An 18,838-nucleotide genomic window follows, 5' to 3' on the forward strand; every position below is an offset into this window, starting at 1 on the left:
ATTTTGACCCTTTCTTCTTTTTCTTTTTAACGTACATATAGCTGTATAACTGAAAAAAGCTGATACATTTTCGGTGCATCACACCCGCACCCAACTAAGTACAAATCAGGCATAACTCTTAAGCCCAACCCCTAAAACCTAACCTCTAAATGCCTAATCCTAAACCTGGTCACAACCATGAATCTTTTAATAATTGTAAGCCACAATTAAGCATTAAACAAACATTCATCTTGTGAGGAACAGGAACATTGTCCTCACAATATGTCTATTTCTCAAATTCTAATATACATATCCTATACATTTGGCCTATACTATACATTTGGCCCTGACAAGCATAGCAACACACCCTCATTCACACACGTGTGCTATGGTAAATTATATGACAGCATTATGTGGAGCCCCCCCTGAGATATTACGTGAGTCACACGGCGATGATTCAACCCTGCTTTAAATACCATCTACTGTAAATGACACTGCCGCAGAGCACGCCATTTAAACAGATCACTGGCATTATGCAGAAAACAGCCTTTTCTCTCCTGAAAACCATGCAGAACAGAATGCAGAGCCGGTTGGCGTAGCACTGACCACAGAACAGCTACGCCCAGACGCCAGCCAAGGAACGAGTGAATCACCACCACCAGTAGCACTCACATCCAAACTGGAACAGTTGGTAGTGGTGCTTTGGCACGCGGGCGTGCGTGTGCATGCCGTACACACACACACACACACACACACACACACACACACACACACACACACACACACACACACACACACACACACACACACACACACACACACAGTGGTGGTAAAAGTACTCACATTTTGTACTCACATTTTGTACCAATACTGCAATGTAGAAATACTCTGTTACAAGTAAAAGTCAGGTATTCAAAATTGATTGGAGTAAAATCTGAAAGTAAAATCACTCATTTAGCAGAATGTCCCATTGCACAAGTTTCCAGATGTATAAAATGCTTTGAAAATAGCATATCTGCAAGCTCACCGACGCGTTGTGAGCTTGTAGATCGGCTATTTTCGAATAGCCTAAGTATAGGGCTGAAGTGGTTAATGGATGTGTTGTAATAATAATCAAAATCTGCAAAGTAACTAGTAACTACAGTTGTCAAATAACTGTAGTGGAGTAAAAGTACAATCTGCCTCTGAGATGTAGTGGAGTAGAAGTAAAAGTACAGAAAATTGGAAATACTCAAGTAAAGTAAAAGTACTTCAAAATTGTACTTAAGTACAGTACTTGTGTAAATGTACTTAGTTACTTTCCACCACACACACACACACACACACACACACACACACACACACACACACACACACACACACACACACACACACACACACACACACACACACACACACACACACACACACACACACACACACACACACACACACACACTATTTTAGGATGGTGATTTTATGTACGCTATTAGAGCATTTTCATTGTGTGACAATGGCGCACACCTAAGTATAAATCAGGCATGACCCCAACCCTAATACCCTATAAAACTAACCTCTAAATGTCTAATCCTAACCCCAACCTGAACCTTTGCCTATAAGCTTAACTCCCTAAATCTTTTTCTAACCATAATAACAACTATAATTTTGAGGACCAGGAAAATGTTCCTCACAATGTCTATTTCTCATATTGCACTATACTTGTGGGGATATTTACCCCTCACAAGTATGGTAATACAAGTGCACTCACACGCACACACACACACACACACACACACACACACACACACACACACGCACACAGATGGACACACAAGCACACTCACAAAGCCACATTGACATTGACATACTACACACACAAGCACAACAAAACCACACACAGGCTTCACTCTTCTCCCAGTGTATTTTCCAGTGTGTCCATGATCCAGACAGACCATAACATTAACCACCTAAGCGCTATTTCAAAACTAGATAAAATAGTTTGTTTTTACAATTTTTGGGGTATTTTGGACAAGTGTGGAAATTGCTTAGAGACGTTTGCCTATAATGACATGCCCAATGTATGTAGGGACACTAGGGTTAACCCATCAAAACCGGGAAAGCATCTGTTGTCATTTCAGATTATAGAGTTGGCTATTAAAAATTCTAGATCCATTTTTTTTCATTTTTGGAAAATCATAAAAAATCATCAATCATGTTTTAACACAGATCTCTCTTCTGGGGGTCCCTTTGGAATCTTCATATATTTTCATATATAAAGGCTCACAAGCTTGTTATTGTCGCTATTTTCACGCAAAACTGTAGTATGACAAAGCATAAAATAGGGCTATGACTGAGGGCAGAAAAGGACAGCTGCATTCCAAGGAATTAAGTCATCCAAGAATGTTTGCTTTTGCTGAGAACACACATCAAACACCATGACCATAACCCTGATCTGGCAACGACAACTGATAAATATCTGCGCTAGCACATTATAGTGCCGATCGCTCTGTTCAGTTAACGCATCTTATCAGGTAATGTGCGGGAGTTTAGGTTTACAAATTCAAATATGTGGCCTTCCGATGGTGCATCGGACCGGTTCCTCACACCAAACGTGTTTGATTTTCCATGTTTCTATTTACAATTATGAGCAACACCTCACAAGGTGACGCATTGTGAGCTATTGCCGAATGTTTACCTCCAAGTTTAAGATTTACAATTTAGCAGACGCTCTTAATCCAGAGCGATTTACTGTAAGCAAGGTAAACACAAGGTAAGAAATGCATCAAATGTATAGAAATAGTAATCTAGGATCATAGGTAAACTAAGAACCTATCATCAGTCTAAATAATAAATATATATATCAAATAATATAATTTAAAAAAAAGTATAATAATCTGTACGTTGAAACTATACAAACTATAGGTTGCCAGGTCTACAAATGAAACTGTCATCTGTCTACATAACATGCTATCTAAATGACATTTTAACCTTTGTATAAGCCTGCAAGGTTGTCAAGTTGCTCCTCATGCTGTATCCGTACTGATATTGATGGAAAGCACCAGCTTTATGGCTTTCCTCAAAGGCCAAACATGTTATGGAAAATGATTGGCAGTGATGTCAAGTGTCATGCGTAGTCAATAAGCTAAACATGCCAGAACAGATTTCTATTACTTACGCAGCGGCACTGTTTCTCAACGTCTGCTCCGGGGACCAAATGGACCCTTGCGAGTCTGTAACTCGGAGAGTGTACAAATGGAACCAAATGGACCCTTACCGGGTCCATTTGGTTCCATTTTGTACACTCTCAGAGTTAAAGAAACATTTTACAGTGTAGATTCCCAGAGATAAAAAATTGTATTGTATCAAATGAGGGTCCGTAGCCTAATGCATAATCAAACTGGTGGTCCTTGAAATGAAAAAGGGTTGAGAATCACTGACTTACAATAGAGATCCCTAATCTAATACTGATGTTAACACTATCCAATAGCACCAGCTGCAAACTCCATGGGACGTGTGTGTTAACTGGAGTGTGTTTGATTACAGCTGTGTGAATGCAAGGTGATTTCAATGCTAATGGCAGAGCATCGACGTTCTAGGACGGCAGAGCAGAATGTGATGGAATAGGAGCAGCAGGGCAGAACATATGGAGTGGAAGAAGAGTTATAGAGAGAGATGAACAGAGAGGGATGGGAGGAAAATGAGAAAGACGTTAAAGTATAGGACTGCAACAATCAGTTGTCTTCTTAGAGATTATAAAGAATGGTTCTAGTGGTTAAACTGAGTGTGATGCAATATTAACCCATTAAGACCTGGAACGCATCTGTGACACTTTAGATTTCTTTAAAATGTTTAGATTTTTTTCAAAAAACTGTTAGGATTTAGAAAACATTTTTAGTCATCCTGGGGGTATCAGAAGGGATGAAGAAACTACAACTACCTCAACAACGCCTTCTTTCATACGGCCTTATTGCAGCAAAAAAATTGATACTTTTATTTTGGAAGAAGAAAGAGACCCCCACAATCAAACTCTGGCTCAACGAGATGACAGAGTCCTTACATTTAGAAAGAATCAGATATTAGGGCGGGCCATACTTTTTTTTTTTTGAAAATCAAAAAAGAGGGGTGTTCAAATGACAGATTTTGGCATGTAGAACACAAATCTGAAGAAATTTTTCAATTCTGATAAACCTAACCTACATTTTTTTGCAGTTGATTATTGTAATTTTTTTGATTAATTTGCGATTTTCTTCTAGAAGAAAAAAATATTTTGGGAGGCTTTTATAAAGAATTCCTGTTCAAAATAACAGATGTTGGCATGTAAAACACAAATCTGAAGAAATTTTCCAATTCTGATAAACCTAACCTACATCAATTTGCAATTGATTATTGTCCATTTCTTTGATTAATTAGCGATTTTCTTCTCGAAGACAGAACTTAAGATGGGAGGCTTTTATAAAGAATTCCTGTTCAAATAACAGATGTTTGTGTGTAAAACACAAATCTGAAGAAATGTTTCAATTCTGATAAACCTAACCTACATACATTTGCAGTTGATTATTGTTTTATTAATTTGTAATTAATTCGCTCAGGCCAACTGCAGCAATAGCAACTGCGGCTCTGATTGAATCATCACAGAAGACACCCTATGAAAAGTGATTGATAAAAACAAGGTCAAGATAGCACAGGAGAAGTTGATACGAGAGCTGGGGGATGAATTTGAGGAGAAGTGCAGGAAGGAGGGGGGGGGGCGTGTGAGTCCTGCATCCTCTTTGATGGACGGATTGACCTGACCAATGTAATGATGGAAGCTGAGGGCAGTGACCAATCTTTTCCTGCAAAGATGAGGGAAGAACATAGTGTTGTCAGTGAGCCTGGCAGCAACTATATGTTCCATTTTACCCCAGAAACAGCAACTAAAGAGGAGTCACATGCAGTGCAGATTGCTAAGGTCCTTTTTGCTTGGCTGAGAGAGAAAGGTTTTCATAAGACCTTGTGGGCCATTGGAGGAGACTCAACAAATGTCAACAGTGGTGTAAAAGCTGGAGTATTGTGAGGAAGCTGGAGCTGCACATGGGAAGACACCTGGTCTGGTTGGTGTGCAACTTACACACTGGTGAACTGCCCCTCCGCTGGCTCATTGTTGAACTTGAAGGTCCTACTCTGTCAACAAATTATCTGGACCAATACTAAAGCTCCTTGATTCAGCTACAGAGTTGGATATCAATCCAAAATTTACCAGGATCTCTGATGGCCCTTCACTGATCAAGCTGCCTTACAAGGTCATTCAAGATTTCTCGACTGATCAACACTATGGCTATCAAATTGTTTGTGCATTCGGAGACAGAGTGGTTCCTACAAGGCTGGATCTGTTGGATATTGGGCCACAATGGGCCAGTAAACCACAGCCACCGGCTCACCACAGCAAACAGACTTCTCAGGCTCTGGGTGTCAAAGCATGGACTGAGAGGAAAGAATCAGAAAAATCTGCAGTTCATTGTGGAATACATCATTGGAGTGTATTATCCATGTTGGTTCAATGTGAAGATCAAGGAGTCCTGGATTGAAGGGCCTAGGCACATCCTGTTTCAGCTGGACTGCCTGAAGTCCCAGAGGAAGTAGGTACTGGACATTGTGATGCCAACTGTTAGAAGATCTGCTTGGTATGCCCATAATGAATCCACCCGCCAAACACTGCTGAGCGCTAAGGATCAGAAGGAGAGGATTGAGGGGGTGGAGGGAATCCTGGCCATCAGGGGAGAAGGAGACCCAGACACTCAGCTGGGGGACTCCTCTGTAAGAACCATAGGGACAACTAAGATCAATTATGATGCTTCCAGCATTGGTGGATTGATTAGCTGGTCAGAAGGTGTGTCAGAGCCACCTCTCACTTGCATACTAAACACATCGGAGATGAAAAACTTCATTGTCATCCCATGGAGGTGCCCAACTGGCCCTGCCACACTCAGAGCATTGGGCCTCATTCAGCAACGGTACTTAAGAGGAAATTTCTTCTTAAACCCACTTAAGAAGTTTTTAAGAAGATTTTGGTATACTCCAATGTTTTCTTAGCTGTGATCTGTTCTTAGGTAAGAACAGAATCTACGCACACTTTCTTAAGAGGATTTTTTTTCTTAGACCCATTTAAGAGGTTTTCAAGAAGATTTTGGTATACTCCAATGTTTTCTTAGCTGTGATCTGGTCTCAAGTAAGAACAGAATCTACACACACTGATGAGCACTCTTAGACTGGCCTTTGAGTTCTTAAGTGTGACATATTTGTGCAAAAATAATTAATTCTCAAAGTTTCTTCAATTCTACAGTTGGATAATATGAAATTCATTTGTATTGTATATATATATACATATACATATATATATATATATATATATATGTGTATGTATGTATGTATATATATATGTGTGTGTATATATATATATACATACACACACCCACACACACAGAGAGAGAGAGAGAGAGAGAGAGAGAGAGAGAGAGAGAGAGAGAGAGAGAGAGAGAGAGAGAGAGAGAGAGAGAGAGAGAGAGAGAGAGAGAGAGAGAGAGAGAGAGAGAGAGAGAGAGAGAGAGAGAGAGAGAGAGAGAGAGAGAGAGAGAGAGAGAGAGAGAGCTTTTATCTAACCCTAACCCTCTCTCATTCTTGCACACAAACGGCCAGCTAGCTTCACTATCTATGGGCGAAATGTCCGCGAAAATGGGCGAAATGTCTGGGCAAAATGTCCGATTTTTTGGGCGAAATGTCCGACTTTTTGGGCGAACTGCGGAATGGGCGAAATGACTGGTATTCGTGTGTGTGTGTGTGTGTGTGTGTGTGTATGTGGGGGTGTGGGTTGGCTCGGCTCGGCTCTTCCGCATTCTGCCTTATATGGGGATTTAAGGGCGTTTCCTCTACTGATTGTGATAGACGAGCACGCGCTTACCATTTTACATTCATCAACATAAGAACAGCAGGTGCGAACAATTTGGCAGTTTAAGAACACGTCATGAATGAGACTTGACTTCTCTTAGGAATTCACTTAGGAAGAAATGTAAGAGGAAATTTTAGGAACTTATTGCTGCATGAGGCCCATTGAGAGGGTTGTCAAAATGGTGACTGAGGCTTCTTCTACATACTTCTCTAAGGAAAAGAGGGATGGAGGGATCAGGACTCAGGAGACCAGCAGGAGACTGATGTCTAAGGCAAAGCGTCAAAGCAGGACTTGTACAACCTAGCAAAGTTCAGGAAGTGATAATTGATCTTCATAATTGTATCCAGTGATATACATGCACTTCCATTGTGAATAAATATGTAAGTTTGATTTGGCTTTGTCAATATAAAGTATTTTCCTTATGTCTTTTAATATCCTAAAATGAGGCTAAAAAGGGCAAAATTAGTCATTTTGAAGTACAAAATAATGTAGGTTAGAGTTATTCCACCTAAAAAATAATGTCACATTTGAATTCCCCATATAAAAACACATCATTTAGACACCCCACATGTTAGGATTTCCTTTGGATTTTAATATCTTATAAATTAATTAGAACGGGTACAATTAGCGATATAAAAATGCAAAAAAATGTAGGTAAGAGTTGTCCTATCCAAAAAATAATGTCATATTTGAACTCTCCATCAAAAAACACATAAAATAGACACCCCTCTTTTTTGGATTTCCTTAATATTCATTTTAGCACCTGAGTATGGCCCGCCCTAATCAGATATACTCAAAGATAAACTGAAAGATTTTGAAAAGATTTGGAAGCCTTTAGTCTCCTTTCTTAAAGGTTGAAAGGCTAATCCTTGTGGATGACCCGTGTCGCACGTAATCTGGGGCAGCACTTCTGGGGAGGGGAGAGGGGAGGCGGGAGGGTCCCTTTGTTTTTGCTTAAGTTTGAGGGGTTTTTTTTTTTTTTTTTTTTTTTTCATGTTACCTGTCTGTTTTGTGTTTATGTCTGTTTGTTTTTGTCTAAAAAAAAAAAGGAAGCTAAATGTACAACTATAACCTGTGCTTCACAATAAAAATATTTGAAACAGGATTTAGAAAACATTTTTAAGAATCGCCTCAGGTCTTCATGGGTTAAAGGTAGGGTAAGTGATATATTTTGGTTAAAACAAAAAGTATTTTGTTAAAAGGTTAATTGCTAGTGTTTGTTGACTTTGTTCAGTAACAAGAGTCTCACTGTCTCTCCAGCTCTTTGATAAACAGGAAATACATTTTCAGTTGGGTGACAACATTTCAGGCAATAATTTTGTTCTGCTCATTAATCTGTGTCCTCACTTACCAATTTCACTTGTTTAATCTGTATCCTGTCTGAGTTCTCTATCCTGATTGGATTTATTTTTTTTATACTGACCTGAAATTGCATTTTCTGTTTAATAAAGAGCTGGAGAGACATGGAGACTCCTGTTACTGAACAAACACTCTATAGCAATGAGTACTATCAGAATATGCTATTAAACCAAAGCAAATCACTTACCCTACGCTTTAACTAATTTTGCTGGGGACTCCCTGGAACCTCTTCGAGGACCCCTGGGACTCCTGGAGGTCCCTGAACCACGAGCTAAGGTTCGGGGAGGAGGCGTGGAGAGAGGGAAGAGGAGGAGAGGAGAGGAGAGGAGAGGAGAGGAGAGGAGAGGAGAGGAGAGGAGAGGATGATTGGAGAGAGGGAGGAGGTAGACAGAGGGGCGCTTTAATGTGATAATCTGCCTCTGGTCCCCTGATGAGAACAGATCATTAGGAGAGCCAGCCCACCAAGGAAGGATGGAAGGGAGGAGAGGAGAGGAGTATATGAGAAAATAATGTGTGCACATGTTGAATTTGATGATTCTAAACTTCAGTATGTATTAGAGCTGCATATAACCTATACGTGTCTCTCTACTTTAGATTCTGCAAGTAATAGTCCAAGCTAGCATACACGCTATATAAAACAAACAGCAACTTCCAGTATGTTTATGCCAATGTAGTGATATTTGGCTTAACAACGTCCTGCGAAAACAGGTGTTTTTTCCAACACGAGTGAAAGCATTGGAATATTGTACAGCAAACAATTAACAGGCCTATTTTTCATCACTGCAAAGACACAAATACTAATACATTGCCCAGTTTCAGGTTTCCGCAAAATGATTATGTATTTGGCCACGGACCCCATCTCACAATTCTTTGTCCAGGGACCCCCAGAAGCAAAGATTTGAGCTAGAAATGTTTTCTTTAAATATATATATATTCAAAGATTTGCGCACGTTTTAAAATGTTTACAAATCTTTGCTATTCTTTGAAAATTGTACCACACACACATATAACTAAAATCCCGGATTGAATGGGTTAAGCAAGCTAAGGTGTTAGACCTTGGTTAGTAATTTATGCCAGGCTAAGCCACGTCCGATGGTTTAAAACTAGTCAGTCCTTTACTCTGTGGAGGCTGCAGTCACATGAGTGGAGCAGTTGTTGTGAGAAAATGATGTCACACAGTGTCCAGTATTCTCAGGAGAACCCCAATCCATACAGAGTGGAACCGGATGTTCAACTGACATATCATATCTCCCCGAAACATTTGCATTCATTTAGATCAATGGGTCTCAAAGTGTTTGATGTCAAGGAACCCAACATTTAGCTGTCCGGCAGGAACCATCAAAACTCAATTTTGACGCTTTTGCATTTTTTTCCATAAATCAGTGCTATTGAACACCCTTTACGTCTGTGTGTTGGTAAAAACAATATTGAACCAATGAAAAGTATTAAAAAGTGCTTCTGACAAAACCAGCTAACTCCATTGGATCCTCAAATGTTCTGCTAAACCAGCGAAGTCCACCGGAGTTAGCTGGTTTAGCTGACTCCAGGCTCCACCCCCTTTTGACCTCCAACCTCATTGTGAGCTTGGAGGTCCATTCAGCTGTTCTTATCAATGATGAACAAAACCTCCTAACTCCACTTTTTTCATTTCCTGAAAAATGAACATTTTGGAGTTAGCTGGTTCCTACCGGACAGCAGAGATATATTTGTCCGTGGACCCCCATCTGAAAATATCCCCCCCAGAAGAGAACATTTGTGTTAAAAAATTCAAATATATTCAAGATATTTTTTTTCATGTTCAAAAATAGCAGATGTACAAGCTTGTATATCTGCTATTTTTGAATAGCCAACTTATTAAATATAGATAAAGTGGTTAAAATTATTGTGACGCTGTATTAACTACTTTTGCTGGGGACCCCCCCAAGGACGCCTGGGGGGGTCCCCGGACCCCATTTTGAGAACCACAGATTTAGATGACTAAACTGCAGGACTAGACAAACAGAGCTATACTACCTTTGAACACGTTTGAATATATGAGGCTTTTTTAATATACTATTTTAAATAGTTTGGGGGAAAAGGCTGCTAATTGTCCCAAAGGTGACCGCAAAATCCTGAAAGAGTGCTGCTCTGTTTCAAAACCAGCTATGTTCAAAATATGAACTTTTCAGGTAGAAAATAAACATATTTTTAGAACAACACAACACTGCCTCATCAAAGTTGGTACGGTGACTTTATACATTGTCAGATACTTGAATGTGTCCTTATTTTACCCAAATACAGCTCAGGTGGAGTTAGGAGGTTTTTGACCATTATAATGTGCTGATTAATGTGCTTTTTTCCACCTGACTGTCATTCTAATCAATGGTGGAAAAAACTGCTATGAGTTAGGTGGTTTGACCGACAGTTTTGAGGATCCAATGGAGTTAGGCCGTTTAGTCAGAAGCGCTTTTTAATACTTTTCATTGGTTCAGTATTTGTAAAACCCACACACAGACGTAAAGGGTGTTCAATAGCACTGATTTATTAAAAACTATACAACTTTCTAACATCAAATGAACATTAGTGGTTTTGTGAGCCAGCCATCCGAGTAGCAATGTGACAGCTCTGTTGACACAGTGCTGTACCCTCTCCAACTGGCAACTGTACAGACTTTCCCCATTTTCTTTCCTCAAATTGTTTTATTATGCTTTTGACACTTGCTTTGGCAATGTCAACGTATATCTTCTCATGCCAATAAAGATCCTTTGAATTGAATTGACGGCAACAAAAGAAAACTGCAAACAATAACACAAACATTTTGTCCCCAAAATCATCGTAGCATAAATATTGTTTTAAGAATGTCTTTAAAAATAGCACCATTCATATTAGAGTTTCTTAGAGGATCCTTGAGAGGAAAGTTGGCATAAATAATGATTATGATCATATTGGAGCTCTTGTGTTTATAGTAAAACTCAGTGTTTTTTAGCCAAGATAAATCTAGTCTTGTCCTAACAATGAAGCCATGTGTTATTCCACCCACAGGCTTCCTATACCATCCTAGCAGAGGCGTCAATTCATGAAAAACTAGCTGAGGGTGGCAAATGGTGGGAAATGTTTTGTGCCAGGGACCCCCAGAAGACATGATTTGTGTTAAAAAAAAAGAAACTCTTTCAAGATTTTTCAATTGTTCCAAAATAACAGATGTACAAGCTTGTAGCGCGGCACTAAGTCACACGCTGTGAGCTTGTAGATCTGCTATTTGAATATCCAACTAAAATCTAAAATGACATGGCTGCTTTCCCGGTTTTAATCGGTTAACCCCAGTAAAGATACATTGAGACAAAATCTCTTTTACACAGGCCAAGATGCAGGAGTAGACAGAAAGACATACACACTGACTAGCAGATATCAATAAGGAAATACCTCCTTATTAAAATCAGAATAAAAAAAATATAGTACAAAACCAAATAAGTGCAATAAAATCATATACATAGTCTCGATCTAAAATCAGATATATAATATAATAAAAAACCTGTATTTTGAGGTTAAATGCGAAAGCTATAGGGAGTGGCAAGTGCCATCCCATGGAAGCCCAAATGATTCCATTACGTAGGCCACATGGATGGACTGTGGACAGATGCTGTGCGGTCAAACATCAGCCATTCTGCTGTAAGCATCCAGCACAGACTGAAACGGACAAATCAGAAAGAATGGACATTGATTTTCATTCATCTGTCCCTGCTTCCCTCTGAGCATTGATTGTGTGTGTGTGTGTGTGTGTGTGTGTGTGTGTGTGTGTGTGTGTGTGTGTGTGTGTGTGTGTGTGTGTGTGTGTGTGTGTGTGTGTGTGTGTGTGTGTGTGTGTGTGTGTGTGTGTGTGTGTGTGTGTGCGTGCGCTGAACCCATCCAAGAGGATGTAAGCGCAATTGATTCCTATAAATTATACATGATGGTCACATTGCAGAGTGTTTCTCAGAAACACTGCTGTATGCCTCATGTCATCTGAGAGAATCAGCTCTATTTTATTTCATTGTATTATTCTTTTGGCCTGTACAGGCACACTGCACATAAATAAACATTTCCATGAAATGAATTAGTTATTCTTGTTTGTTTGTGGGTGCTGATGATCCATTTAAACACTCTATTTTTATAGTAAAACGACTTGGACTGTTTCCTGTCTTCACCTAATTAATCTCTTCAGCAAAAACAGCAGATCTACAAGATCAAAGTTAGGTCTGCTAAGTTTTAAGCATCTGGGTGACCGTTTTAACCCATTAAGACCGGAGGCCCATTCTACAAATGCCTTCTAAAACAGTAGTTCATACACTCTCAATATGTTTTCAAAAATGTAAAAAAATAGCAGATGTACATGCTTGCGTGAGCTTGTATATCTACTATTTTTGAATAGCCAATGCTAACATTATATAGATTCTTTCCCGGTTTTAATGGGTTAAGAGCTAATATACAGTTGTATCAGCAATTGTTCTGAAGAATAAGCTCTGTGTGTGTGTGTGTGTGTGTGTGTGTGTGTGTGTGTGTGTGTGTGTGTGTGTGTGTGTGTGTGTGTGTGTGTGTGTGTGTGTGTGTGTGTGTGTGTGTGTGTGTGTGTGTGTCTCTTCGAAGCAGAACATCCGTTCTATCTCCACCTGTCCTTGACAGAGATCAGGTTCCACTGAGCCCCGGGGAGACACACTCACACACACACACACACACACACAGAAGCTTTATGGGATATCAATCAGGCAGTCAGTCAAAATGTCATTCAGTCATTCAAACAGGCAGTCATTCAAACAGTCAGTCAGTCAGTCAGTCAGCCAGCCAGCCAGTATTCTGTATTGATCCTTTAATGTCAGTAGCTTCATACAGTAGCAGTGTAACAGACAGCCACTGCTGTGAAAAGAGAGAAAGCTGTCTGCCTGGTGCCTGTATCTATGCTTCTCATCTCTCCATTCTCTCTCTTATCTTCTCTGCCTCTCATCTCTCTATCCTCCCTCTCATCTTTTCTCTCGCTCTCACTTGCCTTTTCTGTTTTTTCCCCCCCCATCTCCCTCTAATGCTCTTTTTCATAGCAGTCTATTTTCTCTGTCTAGGTCTCTTTTTTTTTCTCTCTCTCTCTCTCTCCTTCTCTCATTTAAGTAAAGCTGTGACATGCAGCCAGTGAGCCAGAGGCAAATGGGGTTGTGTGTGTGTGTGTGTGTGTGTGTGTGCGTGCGATTATGGGTGCACATGTGCAAATGTGAAATCGAGGGGCAGACCCTGGGAGAGAGTGTGTGTTCGCATTCAGCATACATGATGAGTGAGCGTACAAGATTGTCTCACACACAAACACACACACACACACACACACACACACACACACACACACACACACACACACACACACAAAAGAGGAAATAAGGACAGTGAAAACTGCCTCATGTTTTCACCCAGGAATTAAGCTAAAACATTTTTTTTTCTACAACAATCAAACACGAACCAATTAACAATTTTAAGTTTTTAAATCATTTTAAATTGGTCTTAACCAATAGTACCAATATCAATATCATCAGGCCACCCATATCCCAACCCTCCCATGTAGCAGATCTCCCCACCCCCCTGCTACCGTTTATTAGCTTATATATTTACTACTGCTGTTTTAAACAGGTAGGTAGATACTCGGTACTTTATTCTTTTCCGAGGGGAAAATTAAGGTGGTGCTCTCATAGGGACATCAATAAAAAACATTATAATAATTTAAAAAAACATCTAAAATAGACATAAGCATATCCTACAATATTGAACAGCAGACTAAACACTGTTTAGTACATTGTTTGTACATCTGCATTTTTTTGTGTTGATATTTGAACTGTTGGTGCCAACTATATGACTATGAATTGAATACCAAGGACCTCAATTTTTGAATGGACCTTTTTGACAAAGTATTTTTAAATGTAAACTGTGCTGTTTTACATTTTTGCCTAATACAATATTCAATCAATCAATCCAATGGCTTGACTTGGACATCCCCCATCCTAATCCGCCTGATCAAGCTAACCAGATGAGGAGTTGTACGGTCTTATTGCTGCAGGCAGAAAATATGCTAATATGCTAAAGGAGCTGCTCTGACCCGCCACAGTGTCATGTTGCAAACTACTCTTGTTTCTATCTCTTTTCTTTCTCCCTCTCCTGAAAACTAACATTGATGAAGCTTGTATGAAAACACAAATTTCGCCCACTTCTTTAGACCTGTAACCTGTGTAATAACATCTGCTTGTGATTCTCTGTGTTGCCGCCACAGCCAGGTCCAAGAGCATGGTGATGGGGGAGGTGTCCCGCGGGCCCTGTCGCCCCGCCTCCCCCGGCCTCCAGGAGGGGGCGCTGAAGGCCGGCTGGCTGAAGAAGCAGCGCAGCATCATGAAGAACTGGCAGCTGCGCTGGTTCGTGCTGCGCTGCGACCAGCTCTACTTCTACAAGGACGAGGAGGAGACCAAACCACAGGTATACAGGCTATACCACTCTGGCTCTACTGGTTCTCAATGAGGGGTCCGGAGACCACCAGGGGTCTAAAATGGACCTTACGGGTCTGTAACTCTGACTTACGGGTCTGTAACTCTGAGAGTACGAATACAACCAAATGGACCCTTACGAGTCCATTTGGTTTCATTTGTGCACTCTCAGCGTTCAATTAAAGGGGTATGAAAACCCTTGGCTGATGTTGTAGTTTGTTTTCACAGTAGGCAGACAGGTTAAAAACTACAGCAAAAAACATGGCAGGCTGCATCACACCGACCTAATAGTACTATGCAGCGATGTAAGCAACACAGCTGCAGCTAATCAAATTATAATGAGTGCGTTAGGTGTGTCAATACTGTCTATCATGCTTGCACATTGACATGCCCTCTTTGGCTCTGGTCACACCTACAGTATGAAAATCTGACACACTCAGCTGTGTTGCTGCAGACCCTAGTCTGCCATGTTTTTAATCTGCTGCAGTTTTTAACCTGAACTGGGGAAAAAAACTACAAAATCAGCCTAGGGTGTCATGTCTCTTTAATGCTGAGGATTTTACAGTGTAGATTGGGGTCCCAAATGGAGGTCTGTGTGTGGGGCTAATCAAACTGGGGATCCTTGAAATGAAAAAGCGTGAGAATCCGACGCTGTATGACACGTGACAAATGGTAAATGGTGCATTTTTATAGTGCCTTTATCCAAAGCACTTTACATTGTGCATTAAATTAACCCATTCACACACTGACGGCAGAGGAAGGTTGGTGCAAGGTTGTTCGGAATTGTCCTTGCACCAACCTGCTCATCAGCAGCAGTGTCTTGCTCAAGGACACTTCGACACTAGTAGTAGTCTCGCATGGCCAGACAACTATTCCACAATCTCAGAATGCTATATACTGTAGAGTCTGGAACTACACCTCCCGAAAGCTGCTCAGGAACATGTCGTCTGTTTGTCGTTTCCGTTCACGAAAATACGTTTTAAAATATCTTTAAAATACTTATGGGGCGGCAGTGGCTCAGGGGTAGAGTGGCAGGTAGAGCGGCCGGAAGGAAAATGCGATTAATCCCGGCCTCCCCCAGAGTTAGTGTGGAAGTGTCCTTGAGCAAGACGCTGAACCCAATTGCTTACGATGAACAGGTTGGTGCCTTGCATGGTTTCCTCCACCATAGGTGTGTGAATGTGTGTGTGAATGGGTGAATGTAATGCACAATCTATGCAAAGCACTTTGGATAAAAGCGCTATATAAACACACCATTTACATATTTTCAATTTCATTTCTGCTAGCACCAAGCTATATATATACCGTATGCATCGAATAATTTGATTATCAGTAGGACAAATGAAGCGACTATACAAAGACGAGAAGCCCCCAGATTGTTTTCAGTGCTTCCGTGCTCCAGACTGTATGACGGAGGCATTTGAAAGTTGTGAGAGGCAACAGTCTGGCTCGCGAGCAACCCAGGGGGAGCCTGGGATTTGAACCAGGAACTTTACGGTTCCGGAACCGGAAAGAACCGGAACACTGCCGTCCCACAGTGTGACGCAGTCTGATGACACAGCGTGACACGGGGATCTGGGTAGCGAGACTATTAACATGCTAACATTTTACCACTGACTTCCTGCCAAAACAAAAAGGTCGGCCTCCTCTGACCTGAACTACTTCCTGTTCCAATACCGCAGACCGGAAGTTAGGAGCAGTCACAGTCTAGTCTCGCGTCACCAGACTGTTGCCTCCCACAATTTACAAATGTTTCCGGCATACAGTCTGGGACTCGGAAGCTCTGATAATGTGTAAGGGGAAAGCGGATGCCCCTCCCCTACCCACGTCCGTTTCAGCATTGTGCAGTGGCGCATAGGAGTCCGACTGGAATCAACGAATCTCATAAACATCGTTTATGTCTACTAGTGTCTTCTTTCACAGTTTTTTCGGCGTTAATTCCATGATACCTTTCTCAGTTTTCTGTGATAAACAATCCTCGCACAAATAACATGAATCTACCGCTCCTATGACTATGCTTCCGCCTCGGTTCTGTTTCCACTGGGACTACAGGTCCGCGGGCACCGCGTCGTGATTGGTCGAATGTCTTTCCGGTCTGAACAACTTCCGTTACACAGCTTTCGGGAAGTGGAGTTCCAGACTCTATATAGCATTCAGAGATTGTGGAATAGTTGTCTGGTGACGCGAGACTAGTCACAGTCTGACACACATGACAACATGACACAAGGCACACGCACAGAGAGAGAGTCACGTACAGCCTGTATGATGATCACCTTACATTCAGCGGTATTGATTTGCTCTGTCTCCACTCACATGACGGCTGCTCTTTAAAAGACACACACAGCAGCCTCCTGCCATCAAGGTCTCGCTGCACCCTGTCAGCATGCACACACACACACACACACACACACACACACACACACACACACACACACACACACACACACACACACACACACACACACACACACACACACACACACACACACACACACACACACACACACACACACACACTATCGTATTCTGCTCATGTCGTCGGTGCATCCTTATGACTGAGGGCTCTGACAGATGTTTCTAATCAGATGCTGTCAATACCATGTCAGTGTTGTTAGCACAGTGTGTGTGGAGCATGTTACCCTGACATGTCACTGCTGGTACATGTAGCTCTATGAGTGAGTGACAAAGAAAAGCCCTCTTAATTCTTCATAACCGACTTCAGAGACCAGTGGTGTAAAGTAACTACACTTACTCAAGTACTGTACTTAAGTACAATGTTGAGGTATTTTTACTTTACTGGAGTATTTCCAATTTTCAATACTTTTACTTCTACTCCACTACGTCTCAGAGGCAAATATTGTACCTTTACTCCACTACAATTATTTGAAAACTTGAGTTATTAGTTACTTGATTATTATTACAAAACATACATTACCCACTTCAGCCCTATATACATTTCGGCCATTTGAAAATAGCAGATCTACAAGCTCACAATGCAACGCATTGAGAGCTTGTCGATCTGCTATTTTCAAAAGGTTTTTAGATATTATGCATTTGAAAACATGTCAAATGGGACATTCTGCATGTAATGAGTACTTTCCACTTTGGTACTTTTGAGTACATTTCGATACCAATACTTTAACTTTACTCAAGTAAATTTTGAATTCTGGACTTTTACTTGTGTAACAGAGTACTTCTACATTGCAGTAATGATACATACTTTTACTTAAGTAAAACAATGTAGTACTTCTTCCACCACTGTCAGAGACCACACAGGTTTATTTTAGAACGGCATTGAAAATAGTTAAAAATAGCTGAAACATAGCCCAAAAAAATGCTGATCTACAAGCTCACAACGCGTCACAATGCGACACGTTGTGAGCTTGTAGATGTGCTATTTTTCGGGGGGTGTTATTGTGTAATTAAGTATAAAACATAGGGAAAACTCTACGCCCAACCCCTAAACCTCTACATTTGTATTCCTAACCCTAAACCCAACCTGAATATCTTCCTAATTGTAAGTCTAAATGTTGTTTGTAGTTTTTTTTTACCACAAAACAACCATTTATCTTGTGAGGACCAGGAAAACGGTCCTTGCGATGTCTAATTCTACTATACTTGTGGGGACATTTGGTCCTCACAAGTAAAATATAAAAAGTACACACACACACACACACACACACACACACACACACAGACACTGATGGGGCTTTGATGGAGGAGATGAGGATCGGACATGGAATTAATGTCGCCCTCCAGACAAACACATGAAGGGGAGGGGCAATTATTCACCCAAAAAAAATATTCAAATCGCTATAGTATCGATTGATGTATGGGGAAGCGTTTTTTTACTTGACCACATTAACCTTGGCGTCCGTATTTTGTGGCATGTCATTATATTAAAACATTTTCAAAATTAGCATTCATTGTATACAAGTATGGCTTATGTGGCTAATATAAAACCTTCTGCATATATTTCTATAGTATACTAATTCAGACAATTTCCTTAACAGTGTTTTCTATAGCTGTGTAAAATCTCAGACCATCTCTATAAGATCCATATTGGAGGAAATACGCTATTTAATTCAACATCATAAAAAAACATGTTCTTTTTCAGCACAGAAATAGAAGCTTG

The 18,838-nt window shown here is 40.6% G+C and overlaps 1 protein-coding gene across 1 annotated transcript in view; it reads left to right on the forward strand.

Annotated features, from left to right (window-relative positions):
• The window catches only part of arhgap22b (Rho GTPase activating protein 22b), a 73,242-nt gene that overhangs the window by 9,576 nt on the left and 44,828 nt on the right, over positions 1 to 18,838 (forward strand). Inside the window, exon 2 of the mRNA XM_084078136.1 lies at positions 14,496 to 14,695. Coding sequence (XP_083934262.1) covers positions 14,496 to 14,695 — 200 coding nt within the window. The remainder of the gene's footprint in view (positions 1 to 14,495; positions 14,696 to 18,838) is intronic.

The sequence above is a fragment of the Gymnoscopelus microlampas genome (genome assembly GCF_963454915.1).
Source record: "Gymnoscopelus microlampas genome assembly, chromosome: 14".
NCBI classification, from domain to species: Eukaryota; Metazoa; Chordata; class Actinopteri; order Myctophiformes; family Myctophidae; genus Gymnoscopelus; species Gymnoscopelus microlampas.